The sequence below is a fragment of the Diabrotica virgifera genome, chromosome 8 (assembly GCF_917563875.1).
Source record: "Diabrotica virgifera virgifera chromosome 8, PGI_DIABVI_V3a".
Lineage (NCBI taxonomy): Eukaryota > Metazoa > Arthropoda > Insecta > Coleoptera > Chrysomelidae > Diabrotica > Diabrotica virgifera.
The window spans coordinates 14,336,634-14,349,106 of record NC_065450.1 but is presented as its reverse complement, the minus strand read 5'-3'; the positions used below and the strand labels follow the sequence as shown (position 1 = coordinate 14,349,106).

Below are 12,473 nucleotides of genomic sequence, written 5' to 3'. Positions count from 1 at the left end.
GCGAACGAAAATTCATGATGCACACTGGTGCATCACCGTACCGAAGGGGTTAATGATTGATTTGGGATTTTTTTAAAACTACTAAATAAATTTCAACTTTACGAAAAACTTTATAATCTTTAAACCTTCTAGTACAAGGAAGAATATTTTGACAAGTGTAAGTGGTGTCTATTTTGCTAAACACGTAGTTTTGAATTTAAACTGAGATTTACGCGCCGCGCACCTAATGTACACAGACAGGTACCTAATACACGGCAACTGTAGAGGTATTCGAAATATTTGGGTCCATGTTTTCAGCGAGATAGAAACCATTGATTCTTGTCAAAATATTCTTACCTATTTGTACTTTAAAGATTTAAAGGATTTTAAGATTTTTGCAGAATTGTAATTCCTTCAGTATATTTTTAGAAAAAAATCCCAAAAATCACTAATTAAGGCATTTTTTCATCAACAATTGCATATAACTGGAAAAGGAAGCATTTTGTGAAGAATTACTAACAGAGAAGAAGTGTTATTTCGATGAGATACACCTAAAAAAGTTGATTCCGAAGCAATTAGGTGAAAATACTTTTTTGTATAAGTTATTTGTTAATGACAATTGCCGGTCGATTTGGAAAAAAAAATACATAGGAAAATATAAAGAATCGAATATAAAATGTTTGTTCCCTTTGAAATATGTATTAGTCGGTATATTCCGTCTTTTGAGGGGTAAACCGCTCACCTATCTGTAAATTTTATTTATTTTTAATAAGGCGAGCCAGGTAAGGGGTTGAATATATACTTATGTCCCCTCGATACCTTAACGTTTTTTATGTTTTTTGGTGCGTAGTTTCGAATTTTCGAGAGTATCAGGCTGCAAACCTTTCACGATAGTTTGTTATTAACCATTAATTTTTTAAACGATTGTATCTCCTAAACCAGTGGCTCTCATTACCACAAAATACTTTTTATTATTTTTGGTACCACCAAACTAAAATACCTATCTAGCTAGGCAATCTAAGTTACTATAAGAGTGGGCTGTTTTTGCGGTGTGTACCTCCGCAAATAATACATGTACCATCATTAGTAGTGGTATGAAATACATGTACCACAGATTGAGAACCGTTGTTCTAAACTATCAGGGATATTTAATTATATCAAAATAAAAATTGTCCCTTTTGAAAAAATTAACAAAATGGCGTTAGGTAAACTTTGATCCGATTGTTAGAATCGGAGTAAGGTATACAAATTTCGTGAAAAACAATTGAAAAATAGTCATTCAGTGGAGCTTTTCCAAGTATATCTCAGTTTTCATACGTCCGATTAACTTTCAAAAGCCATTCATCTTAAAGGTAATTGTTTCAGCTTTTAAAAAACTTCGCAAAATGACTATCTTTATTAATTAAAAAGTTACAACAAAACATTTTAAAAATTTCACTAAAAAGTTGCGAATTTTGTTTATAAGAGATTTAAACAAACTTACGCTATAAACTTTAAAAATCTGGCTATTGAAAGTCAAGAACAACTCAAAAACAATTTAAGCTTTGGTAAATGTTTCTCTATTCATTTTTGCTGAGACATTGAAAACTGATTACGCGCGTCCGCATTAGCTGCAAGCTGACCGTGCTCCTCGGAGCGCGTTATTAAAAGTTTCATATCTTGGTCAAAAATTAACATAAAAACATTTACCAAAGCTTAAAACGTTCGTTTAAAGTTGTTCTCTAACTTCCATTAGCCAGATTTTCAAAGTTTGTAGCTTAATTTTGTTTAAATATATGTTTTAAACGAATCCCAACTTTTTAGTGAAATTTTTTATGTTTAATTGTTATAACTTTTTTATTATAACAATACATATTTAAAAAAACGATGAAGTAGATTATTATGTAAATTTCAGTGCAATTAAACCTAGCGAAGACAAGAAGGTGGGACAGTTTATTTCACACTGCTTAGTCTTAAGTATATCTATATTTTAATCAAGAAATCAATAATATTCATATATTGTTTGTCTTCTAAATAAATGTTAAAATACGCCATAATTAATATCTTTATTGAGAACAAAAAGCAATATTTTGTGGGCACTTTGATTCTAAAAATAATTATTCAATATTTTAACCACTTCATGCGTTATCCCGTGTCTGACGCAGGGGAAATAGTCCGTATCTCACACGGGCCGTCGTAGTACAGCGCTATTCAAATATTGTATGGCTGTTTTTGGTTTATAATGAATTTATTATGTTATTTTTAATCGTAACTACTTTCGTGAAAATTTATTTCTTTTACAATATAAATAAAGAAGCATACTTCGTAAAGAATTAAATGAAACAAAGGTAAAAATACATAGCAAATTCTGTTTTTTTATAATTAAAATTTCGAAAATATGACTGATTACGTCTCAAAAGTATCACATTATGACTGACACTGGGACAATTTTTAAATTATTTTTAGCTACTCTAAATTCGATAATTGACACTGTCATTCTCTTTGACACTGATGTTTAATTGTTTATATATAAATTGTAAAATATTTTTATTCAAATTCAATCATAATAATTCACTAATCTGCCCTTTTCAGGGACATTGTGGATGACAGTGACAGAGCAGAATTTAAAGTAGACTAAAATTTTTATTTGATTGTCACAATGGCGGACGACATGCCCAATAATTCCGAAACTATACCTGACGTTTCTCTAAACACACCCCAAGTCCCTCCAATGCACATGGAAGTCGAAGAACCATCTCCTGAACTACCACTTCCACCACCACCAACAGACTCGGAAGCTGTCATTAAAAACTTGGAACTGGTGCCAGAACTTTCTTCAGAACTTCCTGTTCAGCTTCCTTCGGAACTTCCTGTTCAACTTCCTGTACAGGAACAATCTGTTCAACCAGAACAGCCTCCAGTTGAACAACAGATAGTACCGGAAGTGCCAATAAGTGAAACTGAGCAGGTAGCTGTTGCACCTGAAGAGATCGTACAAGAAAAACCTCCAGAAGAAGTAGTTCCAGAAAAGCCTCCTGCAAAAATGATAAGTATTCACATAAAAACTCCACAAGAAAGAGAAACGTTTGAAGTAGAGGAGAATGCTGGAGTTAAGGATTTAAAAGCTGTGATAGCTCCTAAGTTCAATGCTGAACCAGATCAATTATGTCTAATTTTCGCTGGAAAAATAATGCAGGATGAGGATCATCTACTACAACACAACATAAAAGACGGCTTGACGATTCATTTGGTCATACGTGCTGCACCCAGATTATCTGAACAAGCTAATAGACGACCAGCTGACATAGGAGCTACTCCATTTCAACTGGGATCATTAGGAGGTTTGGCTGGACTTAACCAGTTAGGATTGAGTTCCCCTACATTCATGGAGCTGCAGAATCAGATGCAGAGTGAATTGCTTTCCAACCCTAACATGTTAAGAAATCTTCTAGACAACCCCATGGTAACCCAGTTGATGAGTAATCCGGAAGTTATGCGAAATCTTTTGATGAGAAATCCCCAGATGCAAAATCTGGTGCAAAGGTATGTTAGATAGAATACATTTACGTAATATCTGTTTGCTACCGATTTTTCTGAATGTGTTGAGTATCTCAATGTACTGTGTGTTTCTCAGACCACCTTTTTTCTTGAGCCAGTATAAAGTTATAAATAAAAGTAAGTCAATGCTCATGCAATTTTACATGATTTGCATTTTTATTTCTTTTTCGAATTCTGATTTCTCTTCCAGTAAAGTTTCTACTACTTTGTAACATCTTATTCAATTAAATGTTTAGTTTGTAAACATCAGTTTTTCTTCAGATTAGTATTACAATAGTGTTCATCCATTGAAATAGATACCAATTGCGTTACATTCCTGCAAGTTTAGTTTTAAAACTTCTTGTGTAAATATTTTCATACGCTTAAAATAGATGAGAAGTAAAGGCGTTTTTGTATTTGCTGTCATTTGTTTATTCTCTTTAGCTCTTTATATCTAAAAAGTTCAAATTGGGGGGAACTAAGAAAGTAAGTGAATAAATTTCTTCTTCTTCGTGTTCCTTATCATTTTAGGATATTGGGGATTATCACGGCCCATTTTATTCTGCACGGCCCATTTTATTCTGCACGGCCCATTGAAGTTTCAGCAGTTCTGAAGAGTTATGGTTTTTTCCAGTCCACTGCTTTAAATATTTCAACCATGACGTGCGCCGTCTTCCCTGTCCTTGTTTTCCTTCCACTTTCCCTTGTATTCAATCGCATCAGCTTATATTTTTCATTTCTTAGTATGTGACTGAATAAGCTCATTTTTCTTTCCTTGATAGTGTTGAGTATTTCTTTTTTTTTTGTAATCTTTGTCCAGGTTTCAACTCCATATAAAAGGTGGAGAATATGTAGTATCTTAATACTCTGTTTCTAATTTTTCCTCCCAGTTTTCCATTGCACAATACTATATTATCTTATTGAAAACGCTTCTAGTCATCTCAATCCGTCATTATATTTCCAGGCTGCGGTCTCATTGGTCTACCTATTAATGATTTCCAATCTTCACATTGATGAACCATTCCATAGGTCTTCCTTCAGATCCTTTTCTCTCATCTCTTTATAAATGCTCACTCTAGCTCATTTTGTCTTCAAAATCTTCTTTTTCCTATTGATTTCCTTTCCAGTACTAATTTTGGGATTTTTGCTTTTACCTTTTTGTTCGTCGTTTTTTCTCTTCTAAATGTTCATGATGAGCTCCCCAGAAGTTTATTTCTGTAGCTGATTATCTCCGCATTTGATTTAATTGGCTGTAGCTTACTGCCATGCTACTTTTAACTATAGTAGCAATATTTTTGTTTTTGTTGTGGTTTGGTCCCATATACTATTAGGAAGACTAGCCTTTCATCCAAGTGCTCCATCTTTTTATTTCCAAATAGTTATAGTCTGTACAAGCACCTATGTTTTTTTTATTTTCTTATGATGAGTAGTTGAAAATTGTTAAAAAAAGGTAGTAAACAGAGAAAACAGACCAATACATTATGCTGATGCAATAACAAATATACTTATTTAAGGTACCCAGAAATACACCAAACTCTCAATAATCCAGAACTATTGCAACAAACAGCGGAACTGGCAAGAAATCCTTCAATGCTGCAAGAATTAATGAGAAGTCATGAGCGTGCCATGGGCCTGGATCCTAGCTCTCCCATCCCTACTAGTAATCCTGTTCCAAACTTGTTTCAAAATCTTCAAGAACCAATGCTGTCGTCCTTAGCGGCTCAGTATCAAGCTGGAGCACAAACCAATCCAGGTCGTGGTGTTTTAAATCCACCTCCCTTAGCCAGTTTGCTCCAACAAATGTCAGAGAATCCTACTATTATACAAAATATGCTTCAAGCTCCATATACCCAGTCAGTATTAGAAGCTCTTAGCGCCGATCCAAGTGTAGCAAATGCTCTTCTAGCTCAGAATCCTCTGATTTCAGACAACCCCACGTTACAGGAACAAATGAGAGCTATGATGCCACAATTGGTCCAGCAGATGCAAAATCCTGAAATACAAAACCTTATGACAAACACCCAAGCATTAGACGCTATCATGCAAATTCAACAAGGCATGGAGAGCTTAAGACAAGCTGCTCCCACTTTAATACACACATTTCCCCCACCAGCACCTCAACCCCTTAATACAGGTACTCCTGCTTCGCAAACAGAAACTTCCACACAAAATCCTCCTGCTGGCGCCCCTAGAGATGCTTTCTCAGAATTCATGAGTAGAATGGTAGGCAGTATGGCAGCCAACACAAACAACACATTGCCACCCGAGCAGCGGTATCAAGCTCAGTTAGAACAGTTGGCTGCGATGGGTTTCCTTAATCGAGAAATAAATCTGCAAGCATTGATTTCCTGCTTTGGAGATATAAACGCAGCTATCGAAAAGTTACTTTCACAAGGGCAGTTATCTTCAATGGGATAAGTTCAGTATTTAGGATTGAATATATATTATTATGAAATATGGTAGTTTAGTAAAACTGTTTTGGTGCATCCACAGATATATTTTGTTTTATTACTGCAGACATTAACAATTTTACGTGTATAAATAATAAATAAATGTATTTCAGTGGGTTTTGAAACTCATTAGAACAACGTGGTTAAATTGAATTTGAACTTTTTTTAATGCTTAAGTTTCCCCCTTTTCTGTCTTGGCACCCGAGAGGAAGTGTAGTGGTCGTCGTGTATTGTCCGTATCCAAAGATCTCTGTGTCTGATCATTTTTTTAGGCATATTGCTTTTGCATATTCCTGCCTTCTTGTTGAGGATCGTCCTCGTGACCTTCTACCTTTCCTTGGATAAGTCTTTCCATTTTTCTGTGTCTGCTCTCATACCATGTCAAAAGTATTTTAATTCTTCTCCAACAGAACATTTCAGTGGTATCTACTAGGCTTGTTCAATTGAAACCCATGTTTGATCCAGAAAAAAATTATCGGCAAACGTCTAATCTATCTATCTCAGCCTTAAACGCCCATTCCTGGGCATAGGCCTCCCCTGTTAATCTCTATTGGTCTATATTCTGGCCGATCTGCACCCAGTCCTTGCGTGCTGTTCTCTTAATTTCGTCCGTCCTTCTCATCTGTGGTCTTCCTCTTTTTCTTTTCTGTTCCCATGGTCGTCAGTGTAGAATTCTCCTATTCCATCTTTCATGTTTTTGCCGCAGAGTGTGGCCGGCCAAAGTATCTTCATTATAAAAGAATAATTATCGCTATATTTAAGGCACATATCCCATTGTTTCACCAACCGATGCATATCATGTTTAAAGAATTCTTGTGGCTGTAGCTCGAAGAATTCTTTTACGGCATTTTCTATTTCTTGGTCCATCTGAAAATGATTACCTTGTTAACGCCTTTTTCAGTGGCCCAAAGGTGTGAAAATTGTAGAGCGCAAATTGGAACCAGGGAGTGGATGCTTTAACATCCTCCATTTTTTGTTGTTATGGATTTCCTTTAACTACATTGGCGATATAAGACCGAGCATTTTCGGGCAGAAGAATGCCACCACGTGAGAGCTTTTTTGGGCGTTTTTGTCATATTGCTTGATAACTTATTTCCTTATACAGGTTTTCGTTGATATACACTCTAGATTGCTTATAGATAGCTTATGGCTGCTAAAAAAGTTCAATTTGCCAAGTGACTAATGATGTGATAACCCAATATGTTAGGTCTTTTAAACACATTTAACAGGTTATCCACTAGGTATAGTTTTTTTTATATATTTATTCATTTATCGAATCTCGTTTATTAGATAATAAACCAATAAAATATTTATTTATTATTATTCTACATTGAAAGAATTATAAAAAAATAGAATGTTTTCTAATCAATAAATTTTGCCTTCTTATAACCAACGGAATATCTTCTCCGTCACTGTGGGAGTCATCAGTCATATACAGAAGCTCTATTTCTCCAGAAAGATTGAAAATGTTTTGCATCTGTTTGATAAGGAACATCTGGAGAAATTGTCACCTAGGAGAAATTTGCTAACAAATACTATGATGAATTCCAATACATATATTGAATCTGAAAGAACAAAAAATATATTTTACACTGTAAAAGCCCAATGTATCCAACTGAGTACAGGTCCGTCTGGTAAGATAAATAGACAAGAATATAAAGATTACTATTCATTATCATGCCACCTACACTCCTAACTGAGAGAACTCTTTGAGTTCTTCCGATTTATTTGTAGTGGGGAATCGGACCGTCTTAACATTTTGCTTTTACAATATTAGTTGCGTCTTCTACAATATTTATCCATTCATTCTTATCTTTGCTTAGGATTATCCATTCTCTTAAGGTCTGCAATTATCTGGTTTTCCCATCTCGTTTTCGGTCTTCAACGGTCTGCCTGATACTGGTCTCCATTTGAACTCTTGTATAAGTTCATCCATCAATATATATTTTTTGTTTGTACAGAGTATTTGTCTGAGACCTTCTTTTCTTCTATACTCTTCCAAGTCTTCTTCTCTACTTGTCTTCTGCCATTTCTTCCGTGCTAGGTTTTTCCCTGGTTGTTGTTTCGTAGTCTTCATCGTACCCTTACTATTACTGGGTAAACAAACGTGAGAAGCAAAGTTACGAAATCCTGTAAATAGTTTGTTATAAACCCCCAAATATCATGCAACATAATTGATGAAAGGAAATGGTGAAGTTAATTTTTGAGAATATTGATTGCGATGTTAGAACGACAGCATCACTATCATTCATCGGCAGTACGATTATTTTGCAATTGAAGTCAGTATTTTATTGGCTGTATACCTGAACAGATTTAACTGAAACCCTCAAGGTCACTTACACCGCATTAACGAGCGTCTGTCGTGTCTTCTCTTGACGGTTGCAGATAAATGGGTTTTACTGTACTCGGGACGGCTACAGTGGGAGTAAACGGGTTAATATACAAAAAATCCAGAAAAGAAGAACAATTTCTTGTTTGTACATGTCATCAAATATTTTTAGCTGACTAATATGCCGGTGTGGGCCAGGTTCCGATTGAGTTATAACACGCATTTTCCATGAGTAATGGACAATTAAGGGCTCTTATCTTCTAAGGAGATAGAGTTTAGAGGGCAAAATATATTTTTTAATCTTTATACCTACTGCATAAATAATACTGTATACATAAAAATCTCTTTTTTATGTATAACAATTTTGTTAATCTGAGATGCACTACACTATGTAATGCAATGAATCGTACTTTTTCTTTGTATTAATTATAAAAGTTTAATAAAGTCATTACCATTTGCATCGTGTTTTCTTTATAACGCTTAGAGAATCCTTCAAGTCCAGTCATTAGATATTTGACCTCTAAAAATCATGCGAAGAAGCCAAATTTTGCTCAGAATGTCTATTTTGGGACACCAAAAGAGGTGCAAAAAGTTTGCCAGTCCTACCCCCGGGCTTCCCCCTAAATACCCACCTCGCAGTGGCGGGGGAAGGGGGTTGGAAAACATTGATTTACCCAGAATCTGTACGCCGTAGAAAAAAAATGTTCGGTTTGTGCTAATTTTTCAATATTTATTATCTTTTCAATTTGTAATCAATTCTATCTTGTAGGTAAAAAAATTTTGAGATCACACATTCTTTTAGTGCATAGCTAACCAGATAAGCAGCAGAAAGGAGCAAAAGTTGATCTTCTAAACTTTTTCACAAATTGTTTGATAAAAAATTTAGCCCACCTTTTAATTTTAAAGTGTTCTCAACCATTTAACCAAATGGGCCTGTTCCCTATCTTCTTCTTCGTGTACCATGTCCTTTCAGAAAGTTGGTTACCATCTTACTTTTATTCACCATTACATTTTATCAATACCATACCAATCTCACAAATTCTTCAACCATGAAGTCCTGGACTGCGTTTGTCTGCTATTTTCCCTTGCATAAAAGCTAGCCGAAAAGCATTCCATATAATGATTGTCAAAATATACCTTTTTCTCTTTTTTTTTTCGTTTATAATAACTAAGAAATGTTTATACCTGTGATCACAATTAATTCTATTGTATTAATGCAACAATAAATAAAGAATCAAAATCATTCAAATCAAATAATAGTCTAAGGACCGAATCTAGGTCGACCTTCAACCGTCTGCTTTCCTGATAAGACATTTTTTTTATTAAATTTCATACATAGACAAATATGGCATGGGTTGCCTATCAAAATCTTGTCATAGCTATCCTAAGGGAGGGGGGGCGTAGGGTTTGAAATCAACATTTCAAGCACATTTTTGTGATTTTTTGGGTAGTATGGTAGAATTATTTTATTTTTAAATTAAATAAGCGTATTCAGTAAAATTCATAGAATATTTAACAAAAAAAAGTTAAAAATAAGCCAACAGTGGCAAATTTTTAAAGACACCTCAAAAACAATGGATTTTGCGGTGGACATCAGAACTCATCATTGATTATGTTCCACAAAAATTCAAAAAGATTTTATTAGCTTATGAGTTTCTAGAGGTAACGCTGTCGACTTTTTTAGTTGACTCATGACGTCAAAACAATTTGTTTTGCAAAAAAGGTGAAAATCAACATATATAAATTCCTTATACATATTCGACCATTCAACCTTCTCCTATATTTATTATTGTTAAACAAAAATAAGCATAAAACAAAAAATATCTCGACAGCGTTTTCTCAAAAAATGTATAAAGAAAATATATACAAAATTCCAGGTGGATCAGTCAAATAGTTTTTGAATTACAATGTCTACCGCCTTTGTAAAAAAGCAGTTTTTGAGAACAACGCGTTTAAACTATTGTCAACTTTTATTTTCAATTTCTTTTGTCTGTTAAATCGTAAAGTGTTGCACACCGGAATATGTTTTTGAATCGCGGAGTAATTCCCAAATGAGAATGGGAACAGCTCTTGGCCGTTGGCTCAACTACGTTCAAGCGCGCTGGCGCGAACCTGCTGCAAAACGAGTCGATGTTAGGGATATTCAGCATGCTGTATTTTCGGTAATTTTGCTCCAATAAATTTGAAATTTTCAGAGTATTCTTGAGGTTATGTACTTTCGTTTAAAATAATAAAGGACATCGAAAATTTTCCAATCCTTAAAAAACTTTTGTTTACCAATTAAATTTTATTGAAACTAAAATTTTAAAATATATAAAATAGGTCTATGAGGTATTGCCTACGTGTTAATGTTCATGGCTACCGGGCAAGCAGTGTAAACAGTTAAGCAAATGTAGGTGACTGCACCGATCTGTTTATGAATCAAAATATATCAAATAATGGTTATTAAAATATCTTAAATGAAATTAAATTTTAATATAAAACGCGATGACATAGTGTTGAATATCCCTATCTTCGACTCACTTTGCAGCAGATAGTGAAAAACGGTCAACAGCAGCTGTTCCCATTCTTTTTTGAAAATTTCGCCGTGATTCAAGAACATTCCAGTTTGCATCACTTTACGATTTGGCAAAAGAAATTGAAAATAAAAGTTGACAAAACTTCAAACGCGTTTTTCAAATGTGGTCGACATTGTAACTCGAGAAAACTACTTGACCGATCCACATGGAATTTTGTATATATTTCCTTTAAACATTTCGTGAGGTAACCCTGTCGACATATTTTTTGTTTTATGCTTATTTTTTGTTACAACTAACAATAATAAATAATATCGAGGGGTTCGAGCGAAAACCCGATAAATATCAAAATTATGAAATCCGGTATTTTTTATTTTTGCTGTAGTAAAAACACGTCTCCTACCACTGGTAAATGTTATTATTTGATATTAACATTTTTAAGCATAATAACTAATAAAAACCCAACTTGTTAAAAACCGTTAACTCATATTTTCAAATAACACCAACCCGATATATAACTTTACTGATAAAAATACTTTGTTGTAAACATATTTATAATATGAGAATCCGGTAGAATCATTTATATTCTTTTTCCAGTGTAAAATTACTAATTTTATTAGAAATATTTCTAAGTTAAAAACTGATAATTAATTTTATCGGAGATGAAGATTACAAAATTGTTCATTTTGACAAAATATATTCATGCGAAAATCCGATAAACAATTTTAGACTATGAAAGTTTATTAAATTTCGGCACACTTTTTTCCTGCGAGAACCCAGTAAAAGATGGCGTAAATTGATAATTGAATATTACGAAAACAAAAAAAGCGGTTAGAATGGGGCTATATTTATAATGAAAAACAAACTCGGAGCTTCCAAGGTACCACAGTAAATCAATTGTAGCAAATTTAAATTTAAGTGTACTGAAAAGTTGTCTGAAGACTACTGAAACTGTGTAGAAATTACTGGAGTCTAGTAGTAGTAGTTTAGCATAGAAAATTTTTTATTTTGTACAATATAACTGTTTGTACAATATAACTAATTAGGACTAGACTGTCCTAAAACTTCCCAAAGAAAGGAACGAACATTTAGTAAGAAATGTTTCTTTCCACTAGCTTACCATGAGTGAATTCCAGTGTGTCAAAAGTTTTTTAAAAAACGGTGTGTATGTTCTCAAGTGATATAATAAATGCTTTAGCTAACAGTGATTCTACTGGATGATATTCTTAGCCAAGCCGCACACCAAAGAAACATGAAACGAAAAACATGTTTCATCAAAAGAAAACACTGCTAAAAAAATCTCAAAATCCGCCTACTAATGAAACGAGTGTGATTCATGCTCATGACACATTTTTATTTTCGGAGAGTCTCATAAATGGCCGGATATATATTTGTTTAGCAGTGGTTTATTTCCATGAAACGTAATTTACGTTTCATGTTTCTTTGATGTGCGGCCGGGCTTAAGAGGACAATAGAGGAAAACGGTAACCAGTTAATAAAAATATCAGAAGATATTGGTTTGAATTAAAAAAACTCCTACTCTACGCCCTAAAAGGCTAAAACAAATTTCATCCCAAAAAGCAACCTTAGACTTAACAACTCCGGGCAATTTACCAAAGTTGTATAAAAGTTCCTTTCCAATAAGTGAAGCAAAAAAAAACCGATTTGATAAAGATGTGCCAA

General features: G+C 33.9%; 1 protein-coding gene across 3 annotated transcripts in view; it reads left to right on the top strand.

The window, feature by feature from the left end:
* The window catches only part of LOC114334753 (ubiquilin-1-like), a 259,274-nt gene that overhangs the window by 18,338 nt on the left and 228,463 nt on the right, over window positions 1-12,473 (top strand). Inside the window, exons 2-3 of one of the 3 annotated variants that reach the window (XM_028284841.2) lie at window positions 2,551-3,501; window positions 5,010-8,732. The exons of the other annotated variants lie outside the window; for them this stretch is intronic. Of the exons in view, the coding sequence (XP_028140642.2) occupies window positions 2,618-3,501; window positions 5,010-5,913 (1,788 nt within the window). The 5' untranslated portion in view covers window positions 2,551-2,617 and the 3' untranslated portion in view covers window positions 5,914-8,732. Of the gene's footprint in view, window positions 1-2,550; window positions 3,502-5,009; window positions 8,733-12,473 lie in introns of those variants that run through there. 3 annotated transcript variants of the gene reach the window in all.